The sequence below is a fragment of the Populus alba genome, chromosome 3 (genome assembly GCF_005239225.2).
Source record: "Populus alba chromosome 3, ASM523922v2, whole genome shotgun sequence".
Classification (NCBI taxonomy): Eukaryota; Viridiplantae; Streptophyta; class Magnoliopsida; order Malpighiales; family Salicaceae; genus Populus; species Populus alba.
The window spans coordinates 15,259,451-15,277,363 of NC_133286.1; the positions used below are offsets into that span (position 1 = coordinate 15,259,451).

Genomic DNA, 17,913 nt, shown 5'->3' on the forward strand with positions numbered 1-17,913 from the left:
TGATCTATTTCAACTTGGGGGGGTTTCCGGTGTCGGGGGCACTTGTGGTTTATAGGAAGTGAGGCGACCATGGCGTCATTTGAGGTCCCGTTGTGATTGTGTTAAGCCTCGAGGTCCTGCCTGTGTTGGAGCCACGTTAACCCATCAAGGTCCTCAAATTTTTAGAAACTTGCTGGTCCCAATACCCACCAGACAAAAATGAGATTTTCTTTGATGGATTTTCTTGATCACAAGCATCTGGATAAAAATGTCAAATCCAGGTAGAACGCGCTATACGGGTTCGGATTCGTTGAAGAAACTCCAGAACTAAAACGATGAACATTGACTCAAGCTCTGGAAAAAAGAATGATAAAACAGCGGACCTGAATACCTGAGGCCAATGGCCATACGCCTCCCACAAAAATCATGCACTTACCGTATGAAATAAATGTGGAAGCCGGAAAGCCTATCCAAGAACCAACAAATTCAAAAGCGAGATTTGAACATAAACTTGACACAATAGGACTCCAGCGAGGATTAGTTCTATTTATTAGCCAATCATCGATAAGTGTCACCACTCATGCTCCACCATTTTCCAGACAAAGTTGTTGAATGGCCTTTTGATAGAGAATGGCTGCTGAAAGCATTCGCTTTGTAAGCCTTGGTATTCAAAATAATTTATTTTCCTTCCCCTACCACTGAACATTTATATCTAGTTCCACAGCACAGCGGTAAACTCAATGGGGCTTGTAGATATGAAGATGTAATGCCCAGGGTTTATATTGAAATTAAAATTCAGACAGAGTAACAGCGTCAGAGATCAAAAGAACTGTTGAAAAAATTGGGCAATAGTTGAGGAGACGGTCAGTTATCTGCCATGCTCCTGCTCTAGTTCCAGGAACTCTAAAGAGAAACATCAGAGGACAAAATCCTACCTCACTGTTCCTTCCGGGCTTTAGATCTGGCAGGCTTTGCTGGTTTAATTATGTTGCCAAGGAGGATCAATGCTATGGGTACAATGGTTCCAATGTAATATACACTACCATATAAAGCAAGTGTTTCTTGCAGGCTCAATACCTATGACATAGAACAAGAGAAACATTAGGCTCCAATAATATCAATTTTCAGTTTCTGAAATAATTTGTTCCAATAAGAGAAAGTGCTAACCATGAAACCAACAGCAGAATAGTTTAGAACCAGAATGGTGTAAGCGGCGTTAATAAACACAAGCAACTTCTTCACCAGAGCCATATTTGGAGGTATAGCTTGCTGCCATCTGTATAGGACTGCTCAAGGTAGCGAAAGAGGGTTAGTAGTCTCTTCTTTTCTTTTTAACTTTCTACAAAGAAAATGACCAAAAAAAAGATCTTTGAGGTCATACCCCTTGAACCAGCAATCATCAACGCTGACTGGACAAAGAATATTATGTACCCAGGATATAATCCCTGTAATTTGCATAGAGAGAAGAAGACAGGAAAAAGTTAAAATCAACGAATAATATTATACAAGAAAACTCCAAAACATGTATAGTCATAGGTATTTCTGAGAAGACAAATGGAAAATGCTACGAAAACAGGTAACGAGCCAAGGAAAAGAGTCAAATATTTGAGAAAATGAAATATGGAATGCTATACAGGATAACATTGTTAAACAAAAGTTATGGCAGACTCCTTTGCTCTAGTCAAAATTAACCTATTGGTGCTTTCAGGTCTTTTTAATTTGCAATGACCAGAGAAATTGAGATATGGAATACTATGAAAGGATCAGATTGCTACGACAAGAGCTAAAACACACTCCTTTGCTCTTCGCAAGAATTTTACCTATTGGTGCTTTACTGATCTTTTTAATTTGCAACAAGTAGCAGCATCATTATACATAAAGCTACAAGAGGGTCAAATGCATAATTTAAAAATAAGTTTCCTGACCACCCACACAAATAGAATAAGTGGTTGCATGTTATACTCACATGCCAAACAGCACTGGTAGTCTGTGTGGCTAACAACTGAAAGAAACCAGGTTTCTTCCCCTTCTGAACAAGTCTATCATAAACATCTACAACAGAACAAATAGCACATGAAGTTAGTACATCAGATTGTGTGACATATTCCCATAAATGGATGCTAAGAATAGTACCAATTAAGATTTACATCCTAGAATAAAACTCAACCAACTGGAAACAAAAGCTGAGATGATAAACTCACAATGACGAAGCCAAGTGCTGACTTGTATGTTCCATACAAGTGGCAACTGAACTGCACTCTTAGCAAACTCAACACCTAGAACGTCAACATTTTTTGCACGATCCCATTGTGGCCTTGGTGGAGAAGTCTCTGTCCAACCACTTAAACCCAGGCCAGAGACAATAATAGCTGCCTCTGAAATTGACCAGATGAAATAATATTTCCAACGTGCTGTGAAGCCTGACATATACTGGTAACCCAACCGTTTCCAGAAGCCCCATCCTTTGTATGCTGGACCATTGAGCCCGGGTATGTTATACTGGGGTACCAGGTACAGATACAAGGCCATGCAAACAGCAGCTTGGAAAAGAGCTCGAATTGTTGCCCCGAAAGGTGAGGGTGAGGGTCCTTTCTCACTAGGGGCCCAAATCTGTAAAGATGAACTAACAAAACTAAGAACCAAATATTTACAGCAAGACAAGGCATCAACTCAACTTGACTAACTAAAACTAAGCCTTTGTCCCAGAAGTTGAAAAAAAAAAAATAGACCTTTCTTTTCCATTCTCTTTTGCAAGACCAGACTGTCTCCGTTGAGAAAAAGCATATAGAAGCACAAAACAAACACAGTAAACATACCCCTTTTCTTTCAGTCCACTCAAGATAATCCTTCATTTCATAAACTGGACCAGCGAAGTGGCTACCGCAACAGAGGCAGTAACCAACATACTCAATAAAAGAGGGCAGCTTAATCAAGCGGTTTTTCTTCTGAACCTCTCGCAATTCTTCCTCTTTTAATAGTCCATCATTGTAATTCATGGCGCATGATATGACTTTCAGTGTTAACACCATTAAAGCCCCTGATAATATAAGAAAACTATCCATCACCCAACAATACATAGTTCTCACAGAGTATACCATTTCCCGTTATTGTCATTATGAAATATGAAATCGTGCTTACCAGTGGCATCAATGCCTCCTTCCTTCCATGCATCACCACTCATGTAATACACATGGCTACACATGGATACAATAATCAAGAATTCAGAAATAAAAATCCCAAAAAAAGAAAAAAGATTTCTTCAGTCCCATTTGATTAACTAGTATAAATTTCATACTCATATTCAAAAGAACATCAAATAACAAACATGAAGTTATAAGGGGCCTTGAGATTCATAAGGCAGTACCATATTCTCCACACACAGAAAACAGCTGCACAATGAAGAAATTCAGCATTCCGACGATGTCACCTTTTCTAGCTAAAAGCAGCTTCTATCCCTCCTTCTATATGGATTTTTTTTCCAAAATAAATAATTAAAAATACAACACTCACCAGCTCCTACTTCCACCCAACATAAACAAGATAAAACAAAACATGCAGCATTTGAGCTTTCAGCATTTCAAACTACGGCATGCGTTCAAGTAATTTCAATGCTATCATTTAACCTCCAGCATGTTTTCTTTTCTTCTACATTTAGCCTGCAATTTACGCGTTAATTTGAAGCCTTCAAAAGAAATCAAAATTAATAACACGCCGAGTCCATTTAATCAAGCAGCAAATCATCAAAGCACAGCAATTACCAACTAATCCAATTAAAAATCCTATAACTCAGCTCCAATTAATCAAGAAATAACTGATTCATAAAAATAAAAATAAAAATAAAAGGTGAGCTTTCTTTCTCAAAAATGAACAAAATTATAAACACATACCAGCCAATTAAATAGCCGAATCCAAATAAAAACGTAAGGATTCCACAGCGAGGCCGAAACAGGACCATCGAAAGGTAGCCCAACAACATGGGCACCAAGAAGTGAAGATTTGAAGAGAACCCAAATGATAAATACGAGAGGAAAGCCCCTGTAATAGCAGCGTATAAATGTTTGCCGAATGAACTCGGTACGAATCGGTGGATGAAACTCACTGGAATTGTGACCACAAAGCAAAGAAGGAACCTCAAAACTGGTACGGAGACGCCAATAGCGGCGGCCATGGATTCCATTTCAAAAGGCATGGTGATTTCTGCGTTAGAGTGCTTTGCTTTTGATTGACTCGGGCGAGTCAACGCAGCGGGCTGGCTGGTCTGGGCTTAGATTTTGAGATTTTGGTGGAACTTCAGTTTTTGTTGACTGGTTCTTTGCAATGCTTTATTTTTATTATTATTCTGGGGGTTGGGCGCACACTGTTCTTTTTTTTCCAATTTGGGTTAGAAGGGGGGAAAACGGGTGATTTTGAAGGCAGAGGCGATACAACCGAGAGATTTCATTGGCTGTGCTTGTCCAAGTAGATAGCGGCTTTTCCTTGCCTCGAAATCATCCACGAGAAAAACTTTAATTATGATGTCAACTTTTAATAAACTAGCATATTCTCACGTGCTACGGCAAAAATAACTAGTGGCGTTACTTTCTTAGATATACATTGAAAAAAATAAAATAAAATCCATGATAGTGAAAAATGATAAAAATATATCTATCTTGGATTTTTCTCTTCTTTATTTTTATTTTTTTAATTTTTAAAATTGATTTCAAAAAATAACTATAAAATATTATTAGTTACACTCTAAACATGATAAAATTACATCAGCAAATATTTTTTATTAAATTTTTATGGTAATTAAAATAAATATTTTTAAAAATATTCAAATAAGTTCAATTTTTATCAACATCATGGTATTTTGAAGGGAAAATTACCATGAACATCCTATAACTTAGATATTTTTTTTCGCTTTACTGTACTCTTTTAAGAATTATAAAAAAACATCTTAACTTTTATAAATTTACAGCACTTTATATGGCACCAGAAAAAACAACAAAAAATAATGGATTATTTACAAGTTTGCCTTTATACCAAAAAAATTCATATTGCTTTAAATAACAAAATTACCACTAAAAAAACCTTCCCTCTTAGCTAAACTTATGGTTATGATTCTCTATTTAATGAATAAAAAGCATGTGTTACTTTAAAAATAAAAAACAATTATCACTTAAAAAACCTCTCTCTCAACTGGACTTGATTTATATTTCCCGTTAGCATCTTATTATAGGTGTAGGGTGGAGGTAATTTATTGCATATAACTTTAGTTTTTCAAAGTAAGGTTTTAATTGGGTCAAGCTGCAGAATTTTCTTAAAACTTCAAATTAGCTATCTAACAATTATGCATCAGTAATAAGAGAATTATGATTATAATATATGATGGTGAGCTAAGATCGACTAGTGAGGACGATTTGGAGGGGATGTAAAAACTATAATTGTAATGATTTATAATATGTTATTCATTGAGAATTCTTAGTTATAAAAAGATCATTGAGTGTTCCAGGTTTGTTAAAAGAATACAGAGCAACAAATAAAGAATATATTTCATATTAGGTGTTACATTGATAATAAGGCATGTGGTATGATGATCGATAATAGTAATTGTAATAATTTTACTAACTTAACTTTGTGTTATAAAATTGAACATGTATACATCTACATATGATATACCATATAAGCTTTAGTGGTTGATTGAATATAGAGAAGTTAGGGGCGACTGAGCATGTTTTGATTTCATTCACAATAAAAAAGTTCAAGTATGAGGTTGTATGTGATGTAGTTTCTATGTATGTTACACACCAATTATTGAGGAGATGTTGGTAGTCCGATAGAAAGGACAAGTATGATGAATTCAAAAATATGTATGTTATGGAGAAGGATATAAAGATTCACACACTTTCTCCATCATCACCAAAGTAAACATATGATGATCAATTGAAGCTTAAGAAAGCCAAGAAAAATGAACAAGAATTGATGAAAAATAACAATGAGAATATGTGGCCGAGTGAAAATAAGGCAAACCATGAGTGTGAAATAATTAAAAGAAAAGTTTCTACCATTAGAAATAGGATTGAAGAATTTGGAGAAAAACACACGGGGAAGCAAGACCGAGAGAAAATGAGTGGATAGAAAAAAATACGAATGAGAAAGGAAAAGTATGTAGAAAAATTAGGGAAATACCTTGATTTTTATAAAAAGACAAAGTGATCTTATTCATGCTTATTATTTTAATATTCCTGTGATTTTAATCTTGTAAAAGAAGGCATATTTTAATTTTGATGAATTGAATTTTTGTGCTCCTAGTTTTGTTAAAAGTTTTTTTATAGGAACCTTGAGGATATTTTTTAAAAAAATCCCTAGTGGTTACCATTAATTCAAGGGATTAAGCATTGAATCCCTCAACATTTTATATACATGGAAGAATATAAATCAAAAGAAATCTCAATATATAAAACCATGTTAATTTAACTTGAGAAGACGAAGTTACAATAAAAAACGTTAGAGGACTGAAATGAAAAGGGATGGAATTATAATTAAGAAAGTTAAAGTGTTGAAAAAAAAAATGGTTACTGTTTGTAACCTCACTAAGTTATTTTAGCGTTTGAGCAACAGTAATAAGAAAGCAGGTCAAATTCAACAAGGGCATTGATGCAATAATCTAAAAGATCACAGGTAAAAGGAAATTCTCTTCTTCAAATCCAGAAGGAGACAAAACAATCCATCCTGCAATCCAGGACAGAAGTACGTGGCTTGTCCTAACATGCCACCTGTCCCTTACTTTCACCGGTCTCACTGGTAAACAAGGTTAGCCAACTGTCACCCGCCAGTCACCATTCTCTACGAGTCGGTGCCTCTTCCCGCTCTACATAAACCCAGCTTAGCAGAAATGAAAAACCCACAAAAAGAAGAAAAAAGAAACGCTCACTTTAGCCATGAAGGTTCCGTACAATACAATCTGTATACTCTGTTAGACCCCTTGTCAAAAGGGTTTCAAAATCAAAGTTCAGGTTTAGCATATAATCTCTCATTTTCTCTTAAAAAGGTGCCACCTTTAAAAGCTTCGTGCCTTTCTTGTTCTTTTTGTTTTTTAGCACTTTCTTTGAGAAATGACTGTTTGGTTTCTTAGAAAATGTGGGAAAAGAAGCTAAAGTTTTGAACTTTATGGTGTTTCTTTTTTTAAAATTGGGGTCTTTTGTTAAGGCTACTAATGTAACCATTTTATTTAGGATATTCTTATGTTTTGTTATGGAGTTCTTTGTATGTTCAAAAAAATGGTAATACCGAGGATTTGCTTCGTTAATGAGTGAAAGGGGGGGAAACAAGTTTCCTGAGATGTGTTTGTTACTTAAAGCATAATTTATTTTTTGCCCGATTAAATTCTGAAGCCAGCTGAGGATTCAAGGTTAACTTAATTTGATGCTCTGTGTAGTTTCTTTGTATTCATATATTTTTTAGTATGATTATGCATTAACAGCGTTCTTGGTGTCTTTCATGAATGTGTATGATAATGAGACGGTCTGTTCTTGAATTGGCTGTTTAAAGCTACTGAGTTGGTTGTATGCGTGAAGACTTGAACATTATAAACCCATTATTGTCTGTTTCATTTAAAGCACTATTTTTAATGCTTGATTGGACATTTGTAGCTGGGGACTTTGGTTAACCTTGCTTGTTACATGTTTGTTGACATTCCTATGCGGTTAAACGGGCCCGTCTTTATGGTCTTTTCTCGGAAAATATTTCCAGCAGGGAGCCTTTACCTTTCTTTCCAAGGAAAATATTGATCATTATGGTGCTAAAGAACTATTTTACGGAGTCCAAGGAAAACCTGGTTGCATGCTAGACTTTATACACGTTGAGGCATTGCTATTTCTAAAACAAGTGGAGCTAAGGGACACAGGGAACTTAAAATAGATACAATGCCTACATAAAATGGTTTAATATCCCTTGATTGAAATTCATCCAGGTCTGAGCAGTTTGACTCTATGCGTGTATTAGTGCTGGTGTATATGCTCTTTGCTAGGTGTGTGAGCATGAATTACTGGATGTTTGTTGCATCTGAATTTTCTGTTGATATTTGTCTTTTAAATGTGAGAATTTAATCAAGATTTCTATTTTACTCTAAAAGCTTCAAGGGAATAGCAATGGCTTTACAAGCTTACTTGGACAACTACCTGTTGGCACTGAGCTCCTTGGACTCGAGTCAGGTGACCACAGACTTGGTAAAGTCCTCAAATTCCGAGAACATAGTACAAAGAGGTCAAATCCACGCTGCACTAGGTTGTTGCTCAAATGCATCATCTGGAAAATTTCCAGTATCTTTAATCAAGATTCCAGATTTGAATGTGGCCGAAGTATCCGAGGATAGGGAAAAAACTATTTTAAATAGCATTACTAACTTAGAATCGAGTCTTGCAGCAAGTTTTTTAGCAACCGGGTCCAATTCAGCTGTTCCAAAAGGTCCCCAGTTACAAGGAAGCGCTTCTACTGACACGGATCATCTTGATTTATCCACATTCCCCCTCTTGATGTCACCTAATTTAAGCAATTTTGGATCTTCCACTGCCGGCTACTCGATAGCAGAGGACGATGTCCATCTAGGCCAACATAGGCTACAAATTCAGGAAAGGAAACGTCAACAAGGAGATATACGTACCACATTTCAGTCTGAATTGCAAAAGAGTCTAGATTCACTTCTTGATGTCAAAAGAGAGGGGCTTTCCTCTTCACCTCAGCTACATAAGAAAATCAGATTAGACAATCAGAAAAATGCTATTCTACAAGAGAATATTATTCAGCAGCTACTGCCAAGTCAGGATTCAGTGCAACTGCAAGCTGCACTCCCAGCTCTACATGCATTAGTCCCACAGAATAAGTTAGGGAATCAAAAGCAGCAGGATACTTTGCAGTCAACTCTTCAATTGCTGGGAGTTAATATGAAGCAGCAGCAGCAGCGACAAATGAGGGACTACCTGCAAAGTCTGGCCTTGCCACGAGTCCAATCTATGCTTTCATTCAATGCTAATGTATGTTCACGCAGGCTAATGCAATACATGTATCATCAGCGGCAACGACCTCCTGTGAGTGACTATGTGATCAAGAATGTAATCATTTCTAATGTTCTTTAATAAGTACCACCTCTCATATTTTGTTAGTAGTTTTAGATGTTAATGTTTACTTGTTCCGGGTCTTTTGTTGATACTTTATTTCTATCTTAATGTCCGACCACTAGTTCTTCAAGACTTCAACAAAGTGATACACCTTGAAGCTGTTCTAACTCTCTCTCTCTCTCTCTCTCTATCTGTAGGACAGTGGTATTTCTTATTGGAGAAAATTTGTTGCAGAGTATTATGCTCCCTGTGCTAAGAAACGGTGGTGTTTGTCTTCATGTGATAGTGCCAGACTTCATGCCATAGGCGTATTCTCCCAGGTAGATATGGCTAGTTTTAGGTTGTCAATATATCCTTTTTTCCACCGTTGAAACACTGATATTTGTTTCACATACCTTTTATTATCAATCATAAATAGATGCATTCAGGCAGATGCACACATTCATCTAGTTCTTCATGCATAAATATGTCCTCACTTATTCTATTTGTTCCCTGTTTCCCTTTATTTTGCAGGGTACATGGCATTGTGACTTGTGCAGGACCAAATCTGGCAGGGGATTTGGTAAGCAAATCAGCACTACATGTTGTTTATAAGTCAGTTACTATGGTGCTTTCTAAAAGAACAGTTTATTATTGACATGTTGCTAAAATTCTGTAAAATATAATGTTTACCTCCATCTGCCTGGCTGTCCAAATTCATTACCGTTGGACCCTAATGTCTAACTTAAAGGCTTGAGGTGTTAGGTAAAAGCTAATTTTTTTTAATGCTTTTTAACATTTTTCCATGGAACACTTATCTCTTTCTTTTTTTAATTTCTTGGCAGAGGCAACTTTTGAAGTACTTCCCAGGCTTAATAATATTCAGTTTGATAGCGGTGTTATCAATGAACTTCTGTTTCTTGAATGCCCTCTTGAGTTCACACTCCCTTCTGGATTAATGGTGTTGGAGTATGGAAAGGTAGTTCATGAGACTCTCTATGACCAACTTCATGTTGTTCGTGAGGGTAAACTTCGTATCATCTTCGCACATAATTTAAAGGTGAGCTATAGCCCATAGCATGAAGCTGGTGGATTCTATAACACATTGATCTTATATTCACGGAATGCTTTTCAGATAATACTCTGGGAATTTTGTTCTCGGGACCATGAAGAACTAATTCCTCGAAGTTCAATTCTACCTCAGGTACAAATGATCTGCAGTCTGAACCATCATGTTGGATCCATTGTGGTCCTTGTATGTTGTTTATAAATCCATCAAGTTCAATTCTACCTAAGAACATTGTTGATGCATCCTTTTGAGATTTAAATTTGACAGAACAGATGCTCCTGTATGCAGGTTAATGAGTTAGTTCATGCTTCAAAAAACTATCAAACCAACATTGATGATATCGGATCATATAGTACACCACTGTGTGATTTACAAGAAAATTGCACGATGTAAGAAACCCCTGGAGGTTTTATTTACTGCTCTTACTAATTCTATGAATTGGTCAAGCATGATACATGTCACCGTTCACCATTTTTCCCTTTCTTATCAATGAATAGATATCTTACTTGTATGACTTAGATGTCTCCTATTTCTCAAAAATGTTATCGGATTAATAGGATTTTGTATGATAGATTGAGGAGATTGATATTTAAAAATTTCTTCTTACAACATATTGGATTTGACCCAATAAGCAGGACCACCACCCCATAGCATGTTATGTAATGTCAAGCAGCAAACAAATTGCTTTCCGAAACTGATTTGTATTTTGTTCTCTTGATAATTAGTTACGGAGGCCCCAATTTTCTATCTTCTTGTCATATTTGAAAAACATGTTTTTGGCGACAATATTGTAACTCATAAATAAATCTGGTCCATCTTGTAGGTTATTATCAGCTGGGCGTGAGCTTGAAAGACATTTAGGCTTGCAACTGGTTGGTGATTTGGGGTTTTCGAAGAGATATGTCCGTTGCTTGCAGGTCTGTAAGAGAACTTGTTTTGATTTGTCTATTTTCACCTGAATTCTACTCAGGATCTTCTGTATTCCGTGTTCATTACGTGACAGATTGCAGACATACTCAACTGCATGAAAGACTTAATGACATTCAGCTGGGATAATCAAATTGGACCCATTGGTAAGTGATATCTACTGTTTTATATCTTTGTGTGTCATCTTAAAAAGGTTAAAACTGAAAACCCTTGGAAATAGCTGCTCGAGCCTTACAATTCTCTGTTTTTCTATGTTGCCTTGTAAACTTTAATGTACTTGTTAAGGCAGTTTCCAATTGATTCTTGCAAAGTCATTTCTGATGTAAAACCTAAAATGCAGAGAGCTTGAAGAAATATACCCAGCAATTTTCAACAACCAAACTCCACAAAGATGAATTGCAAGAAAAAGAGCAGCTCGAGGTCCTTCAAGGTTTGCCAACTGATCCAAATAAGTTGTCTGCTTCTCATGCTCTTGGTGGCAACAGCAATGATAACTCGAGCATGAGTAAGGGTGCTCTATTGAATATCTCTGATGTGTCGTGCCACTGTATATATCCATCACAAACTTGCATCAACTTGAATGTGGGTGAACTGGAGCAGACGTCACTTTCATACAAAAGGTGTGGAAGATGCAGAAATGCATCTTCCACACCATCTCAAGGTCCCAAGACTTTGATTGCAGAAGTCATCCAGGAGTTTGCGTTTCCCGGTCTCCATTCCTCTGGGGGCGGCCAGCATAGACGGGAACATAAAGTCCAAAATTTGCTCGAGGAGATCATCATTAGGGCTGAGAATGAAGCAGTTAACGCAAAGATAGGTAATATTATATCTGGCTTGCAAACAGGTGCCAAGGGCAAGATGCTGCTACGGATGGGATGACTTTTGGTCACAACATGTCGCTGCTCGATCCTTCAGGAAATGCGTCAATTATTATTATGGCAAATACCTGTGTTCATGACTCCTAATACGGATTCTTCCAAGGTTGGTGACAGTGCTGGTTTCATCAACTTTTCCACGAAGGCATTAGTTTCCTGAGATCCTGAAAATGCTTCAAATGGAAATAGGATTTTTTTCATGTTGTGGCAGCATGAGCTATGTGGTTGGGATGGTGGTTGTAAGTGTTTTTTTTTTTTTTTTTCTGTACTTTCTGTTCCATCCTTCTGGGGGGTGATTCAATAGAAGATACGTACGTATAGGACCTTGAGAGTTTCTTTCCGCAAGTGCTTTTGATAGTAGTTGCAGTTTCGTGAGCAATTAACTTGATTAGGAAGATTAGATGCTGTGATGTCAGCATGAACTATTAACTACCCCATAGTCTAAACCTTACCCTAGAAATGAAATATGGTACCATACTGTTTTTATCACATCCTTGTCTGTTTGCCATATTAAGTTTTTTTCAGGTTTTTCAAGATAAGCATGGCACCGTGCATGAATTACATGCCACAGAAAGCCAACGCTGAATTGCAAGTGGCTTCAATGTTTTTTTACGACCCTGGATTTGTTGCATGCCAAGGCTGTCTTCTCTTTGCCTATTTCTAAATATGTGTAGCTATTTCGTAGCTGATAACCAACGTTCAGATCACAGAACTTGTTAGGCTGTGAAATTGTTGTGCCTGGTCTTTCTGTACATGTGGTTAATGGCGCAATCACCGTGGACTAGATGCAAGGGAACAAGGAAATTTTGGGTTTGAACTTCGTATAGTGATCTGGTTCTGTTATAGGGCTGACTAGACATAAACATGGGATTGCGGTGTAATTTTTTCTCTTATAAAAAACGATAAAGATGTTTGTGGTTCAAACGCATTTCAAGAAAATAAGAAAAAACAAACAATTATTTTCCTCCCCAACAAAAAAATTCAAATTATTCCTTCTTTCCTACCGAATCGAGGGTTATAGTTTCTTTTGGGTTTAATGTTATAGTTTTTATTGGGTTTAATAAGTTAATTTTATTTTAGTTAGATGATAAAATAAAAACTTATCAATAATAGAAAACAATCATTTTTTTTTAAAAAAAATAATACAACAATGACTTGGAAAAAATACATTAGGAAATTACATAATTAGAAAAAAAGAGGGAGGTGGTTCAAGTCAACTCGAGATAGCATGATAAACATGTAACCTGGATAATAAGAGACAAGATAACCCATGTTAACTCTTAAAATCTATGGTTTATGTTATAAGATCGGGATAACTTAATAGAAAAGAAATTAAAGAAACACCACATCATTTTTTTAAAAAAAAAAACTAATGTTGATTCGATGAGATTGAAAAAAAAAAAAAGTTTAAAAAAAATATGTTGAACTGCATTACCTTTTTAAAACTCGTGACCTCGGTTATTAGAGAAATCTGATTTTTTTTTTATTGGAAGGTTATATTGAAAAGAAAAATAAATCTAAAAAGAAATAAAAGAATGAGGATCAAATTAGAAAAAAACTAATAAAGCATAAACTTAGATTGAAAAATAAAATTAAAAACATTAGAACTTTTATAAAAGAGTCAGAGAAAAAAATAAAAATAATAAAGGATTAAATTGAAAAATCTTATACACAACCATCATACCACAAACCACACATGTCATACCAAGAAAAAAAGGATGCGGCTACACATCCAACAACATGGTGTAATGACATTTTATGCTATCAGGCAGCGCGCACTGTGCATATGACGCATGTGCTTTCCACAAAATAACATGTGCACTACACTAATTTTTTAGGTTTAAATAATATTTAAAGTAAAAAATATCATTAATTATCCTGATAGTTAAAAAAAAAATCTAAATGAAAAGATTAAAAGGCTCATTTTGAACTCATTATTTATATTTTTTTATTTCAAGCGTATACTTGTCAATTGTCATGGTACATAAATGAATGAAAAGACAATCATTCCTTGTTATAAATTTTTTATTTTGGAAAAAATTAAATTTTTTTATTGTGCTTAAAAAAATAGAAAATACAATTATATTCTTAAAATCCTTTAATAACTAATACATGGTAAAATACCTCAAGAATAAAGACAAATGTTTTTAAAAAATCACAAAACCATTATTTTACCAATGCAGTGAATAGTAAACTAAGTCGCACGATATTTTTGCTAGTTTTTTTGTTTTATATATTATTATTTTTAGAGGCTGATGCTGTGGAATGTCCCTCGTATTTGATGTATCGATCTACTCTTTCTTGTCTTGACACGTTATTCGCCACACATTCTTTCATGGTCACTCTTATTACAGCTCATATGGTAAGAGTGATGGAACATTTTTTGCCATCCAAATTGATGAATTTGCCAGAAAGACTTGGCAAATTATTCTTTCTAACTGGTGCAGTGTTTCTATTTATGATGGATCCCTAAATGAAATCCAGCCGTGAATTATACGAGACAAAGAAGTACTGATAAGTGCGATCTGTGTGCAAAAATATCTCGTAAAAGCCAAGGAAACCTGCGAGTAACATCACCGTCTTGTCTCCCTCGCCAACTCGCATTGTTGTCTGGCAACACAGAACCTAAAACCGGAGAAAGCTAATCAATTCCTTTTTCTCTTGGTTTTCTCTTAATGGTTTCCAATTTAAGCATGGAGGCAAACGTTCTTTACATTCGTCCACAGAAAAAGCCAAAATGGATGATCCATGAAGCTATTTTTACAACAACAAAAAGAGCAGTGAGCATTTCCTCGAGGAAAGAAACGAAGAAGAAATACACTCTTTATCAACTAGCTAAACCAACGACAATATATACATTGGCTTGGGAACAATCGATACAAGGGCTGAAGAACCAACCAACTAATAATACTAGATTCCGCTTCATCTCAAAGATGTGTCCTAGCTCACCACAGGGGCAGAACATCCTCTCTACTCTAAAAGGTTAAGTGCAGTTTAAAAATGCTTCAACCCTTCTCTCAATTTACATGGATATACTAAAACAGAGTCCAAACACAGACCACCTTTGGTGTGTGTACAGTCTATCTGTGTCATAGAGAATTTGAGCTTTGTTGATGTATTGGAGCCATCAACCACAAAATCCCCAGCATGGTAGAGGTTCCATTTCCCAGGATCGTTCAAAAAACACTGGGAAGAGGCATGCTGACCATCTGAAGTCCATATCTGAAACTGCACAGGTTTTATTTCCCAACCATGGACATGCTCAGTGTTACAGATGCGGCGGCCAAACCTCTTAGCAGCCCTCCCCAATTGTAGTCTGAAGAATAGGCTATAGGTCCCAGCTGGGAATGGGAACTCGAATTGCCCATCAACCTCGAACCACCAGATTTGCTGAAGATATGCAACTGAGTTGAACCTACAAGAAAAACAAAGGAACTTTGGATCAATTGCAGTGCTATTTTGACTACATCTATATGGGAAATAATCACCAATTTGATCACAAACATAGAAACAACCAATCCAATGAACATCAACCCACTTATAAAAAGCATAACACGGATGCAAAGTGTCAACAGAAACAAAGACATTCACATCCTTTAATCCAACCAGAATTACCATGTGAAGAAGCAGTAGCTACGAGAAGGATAAAAACATTATTGGATCTTGGAATTATCATCCACACACACACAAACAAACTGCAAAATCATGCATAGTTAAGAAAGGAGCGATGCAACTATCCAAACTGCCAAATCAGATGCAGGTCCCAGCCGTGTATGCCAATTAATTGTTTCAAGAAGGAATGCAGAAAAATTAACTTAGGTCAAGGGTCCTTCCTCGTTGCCCATATTCTATGGAGGAGAAAAAAGAAGAGGATTCTTGCCTTCTTGGGGTTGGGGGCAGCTAGGCAACCATAGCAGGTTCGTTAGTGACAAGTTGTTCAATAACTTATAATTCTGTAAATTATATTATCAGATTATGCTCCCCAGTCACATTATTAGTTTCACGCTCAGGGTCAAAAGAATCTACTTCTACATTAAAAAAAAATTCCTGATGCCAGGAAATGGAAGTCATAAAAACTCTTGACATAATCCAAAACTCACTTTACCCCTTGAAGATCCAATCAAATTACCTCCAAGCTCATATGGTACTCAACTACAAATAGTTGCTGGATTCCAAATTCTCAAACATCATGGACTAGAAATCTTTGAATAATGAAAGATACTTAAAAAACCTCTTTGAAGAAGTTCGACAAGAAAATGCCCCGATCAACTTGGACTTGAACAGCCATGTCTAAAAAATAAATAATGAAAAACTGACCATTTTGCAATTCTAATCAAAATTCCAGCAAAAGTTTCAGTAATCACACCTAGATTCCTCTGTTGGAATATGATTCCAATATCTTCGATCATCGATTCCTGTTATCGCTAACCCCTTGGAAGCAATGGATAAGCAGACACCTCTTGTTCTCTTATCTAGCCATGCTTTCTGCACAAATGCAAATTTTTAATTCAACAAGTAAAGAAGCCAGAAGAATAAAACCTGACAGAATTGAACACTCAAAATCAATAACCGTCCTGTCTTTTCAAAATCATGATCCATTTCTATGTAATTGAATATTTCAAAATCAAACCAGCAAAAAAAATCTGCCTTCCGTTAAATTTTCTCATCCACCAAAACAAACAAAATGAGGAAAAAAATATATCAGGGTTCCACTATTAAGAAAACATGCAAATTCCATTATAGTTGCTGCAAAAACCGGAGAAGAGCCACAACTCAAAAGGAAACCTTTTTGTCAAAGTTTCCATTTTTAATGTACTAAATAATAAAATACCAAAAACCAGAGGTTATTTCCTCTCATAATCCAAACAAATAAAAGCTAAGAGATCGTACCTTGGTGCCATCATCAAAAGCGTTGGCTCTACAAAGCCTAGTATAAATCTCTCTCTTACACAACTTATCTTTCAAATCATCACCCAAAACTCTTCCAATCAAATCTTCATAATTCACAGGCAATTTTGACTCCCAAACAAAATCAGCCCATGAAGCACCACGAAATGCTCTGTTTAATCTAGCCAATTTACAAATCTCTTGCGGGTTTAAATATTCAAGAATTAAAGCCACACAACCCTCTGGTAAATCTCCAAGACTAGGCTTTGTTGCTGGTGGCGATGATATTTGTAAGCATAGAGACCCAACAAAAGAACAGGTGTTGGGGTCTGTAAAGGTTAAAGAAAGATTAGCACCCATCAAGAAAAAAAACAGAGCATAGCAAACACAGAGGAATCCCAAAAACGGAGAGGAGGGCTAGAAAGTTGTGTAGAATTAAGAGATCGGATGAAAGGAAACAAAGGAGAGTCGTCAGAGGGAGGTAAAGGAAGCCTCGAAGAAAAGACGCGTATCGCGGGTAATATGTATGTATGCAGTATGCACACACATATTGAGACTTCTTTATTTGTTTGTTTTGATGACAGAAACAGCCAGTGGAAAGACGGGAAAACACAAAGCAAAATACAGTTGTCTGTTTCTGACGGGCTGGATTTTAGATTTTTTTTTTTTTAAGATATTACCATTAATTTTATATATTTTTAGATAGTATTATTTGTAACATAATATTGCACTGTGCTAAATTCACGGCGTGATTTTTTTTTTTTTTTTGAACAATACGTCGAGTGATTTTGTTTTATTGAAGGTCAAAATTCTCAGGATGTGAGAAGTAGAAATCTTAATAAATTTGCTTATTCCATCTCTAGAGATTGATTTAACTTCGACAAATCAGACCAAAAGTTGACTAAGAGGATAAGATTAAACTAATTTATGTTTGATGTTTTAAGTTGAGGGAGATGAATTTGAGAATCTTTGACTGTTAATTAACGAACGAAATAATTAAATTCTTAGTAGTTGTTTGAAATTATCATGTATTTCACTTTATTTTGAGAGTGTATGATTTATTGAATAGAAGGCAATGTATTTTTATTTTTATTTTTTTTAG

General features: G+C 35.8%; 3 protein-coding genes across 6 annotated transcripts; 1 reads left to right on the forward strand and 2 right to left on the reverse strand.

The window, feature by feature from the left end:
* Positions 1 to 735: 735 nt before the first annotated feature.
* Positions 736 to 4,371, reverse strand: LOC118028523 (lysophospholipid acyltransferase 1). The gene is made up of 8 exons (XM_035032126.2): positions 3,867 to 4,371; positions 3,118 to 3,173; positions 2,796 to 3,016; positions 2,181 to 2,589; positions 1,946 to 2,031; positions 1,361 to 1,424; positions 1,147 to 1,265; positions 736 to 1,056 (listed from the first exon to the last, which is right to left on the reverse strand). Exons 1-8 carry the CDS (start codon positions 4,166 to 4,168, stop codon positions 916 to 918), a joined length of 1,398 nt encoding a protein of 465 aa, XP_034888017.1. The 5' UTR covers positions 4,169 to 4,371; the 3' UTR covers positions 736 to 915.
* Positions 4,372 to 6,822: 2,451 nt separating this feature from the next.
* LOC118028521 (probable transcriptional regulator SLK2) lies at positions 6,823 to 12,822 on the forward strand. Of its 4 annotated transcripts, none has more exons than XM_073408011.1 (10): positions 6,823 to 6,974; positions 8,093 to 9,068; positions 9,272 to 9,394; positions 9,588 to 9,636; positions 9,899 to 10,113; positions 10,189 to 10,257; positions 10,411 to 10,511; positions 10,946 to 11,039; positions 11,126 to 11,195; positions 11,390 to 12,822. In XM_073408011.1, exons 2-10 carry the CDS (start codon positions 8,109 to 8,111, stop codon positions 11,926 to 11,928), a joined length of 2,220 nt encoding a protein of 739 aa, XP_073264112.1. In that variant the 5' UTR covers positions 6,823 to 6,974; positions 8,093 to 8,108; the 3' UTR covers positions 11,929 to 12,822. The 4 variants fall into 4 exon arrangements, with proteins under 4 accessions (XP_073264112.1, XP_073264113.1, XP_073264111.1 ...); XM_073408012.1 differs by having other exon boundaries at positions 6,831 to 7,009; XM_073408010.1 differs by having other exon boundaries at positions 6,832 to 9,068.
* Positions 12,823 to 14,725: 1,903 nt separating this feature from the next.
* LOC118028519 (F-box protein PP2-A12) lies at positions 14,726 to 17,352 on the reverse strand. Its single transcript, XM_035032121.2, has 3 exons — positions 16,815 to 17,352; positions 16,291 to 16,409; positions 14,726 to 15,339 (listed from the first exon to the last, which is right to left on the reverse strand). Exons 1-3 carry the CDS (start codon positions 17,169 to 17,171, stop codon positions 14,919 to 14,921), a joined length of 897 nt encoding a protein of 298 aa, XP_034888012.1. The 5' UTR covers positions 17,172 to 17,352; the 3' UTR covers positions 14,726 to 14,918.
* Between the last annotated feature and the right edge of the window lie 561 nt (positions 17,353 to 17,913).

What these genes read in the sequence shown, in the direction of transcription:
- LOC118028523 (XM_035032126.2), bottom strand. Translation starts at nt 4,168, where the DNA reads ATGCCTTTTGAAATGGAATCCATGGCCGCCGCTATTGGCGTCTCCGTA. An exon ending in AGGAGGCATTGATGCCACTG is followed by an intron (nt 3,017 to 3,117) that starts GTAAGCACGATT and finishes TTATATTATCAG; the next exon opens with GGGCTTTAATGGTGTTAACA. An exon ending in CAGCACTTGGCTTCGTCATT is followed by an intron (nt 2,032 to 2,180) that starts GTGAGTTTATCA and finishes GTTCTGTTGTAG; the next exon opens with ATGTTTATGATAGACTTGTT.
- LOC118028521 (XM_073408011.1), top strand. Translation starts at nt 8,109, where the DNA reads ATGGCTTTACAAGCTTACTTGGACAACTACCTGTTGGCACTGAGCTCC. An exon ending in TCTTCGCACATAATTTAAAG is followed by an intron (nt 10,114 to 10,188) that starts GTGAGCTATAGC and finishes AATGCTTTTCAG; the next exon opens with ATAATACTCTGGGAATTTTG. An exon ending in TAATCAAATTGGACCCATTG is followed by an intron (nt 11,196 to 11,389) that starts GTAAGTGATATC and finishes CCTAAAATGCAG; the next exon opens with AGAGCTTGAAGAAATATACC.
- LOC118028519 (XM_035032121.2), bottom strand. Translation starts at nt 17,171, where the DNA reads ATGGGTGCTAATCTTTCTTTAACCTTTACAGACCCCAACACCTGTTCT. An exon ending in CTTTTGATGATGGCACCAAG is followed by an intron (nt 16,410 to 16,814) that starts GTACGATCTCTT and finishes GCATTTGTGCAG; the next exon opens with AAAGCATGGCTAGATAAGAG. An exon ending in ATTCCAACAGAGGAATCTAG is followed by an intron (nt 15,340 to 16,290) that starts GTGTGATTACTG and finishes TTTTTCTTGTAG; the next exon opens with GTTCAACTCAGTTGCATATC.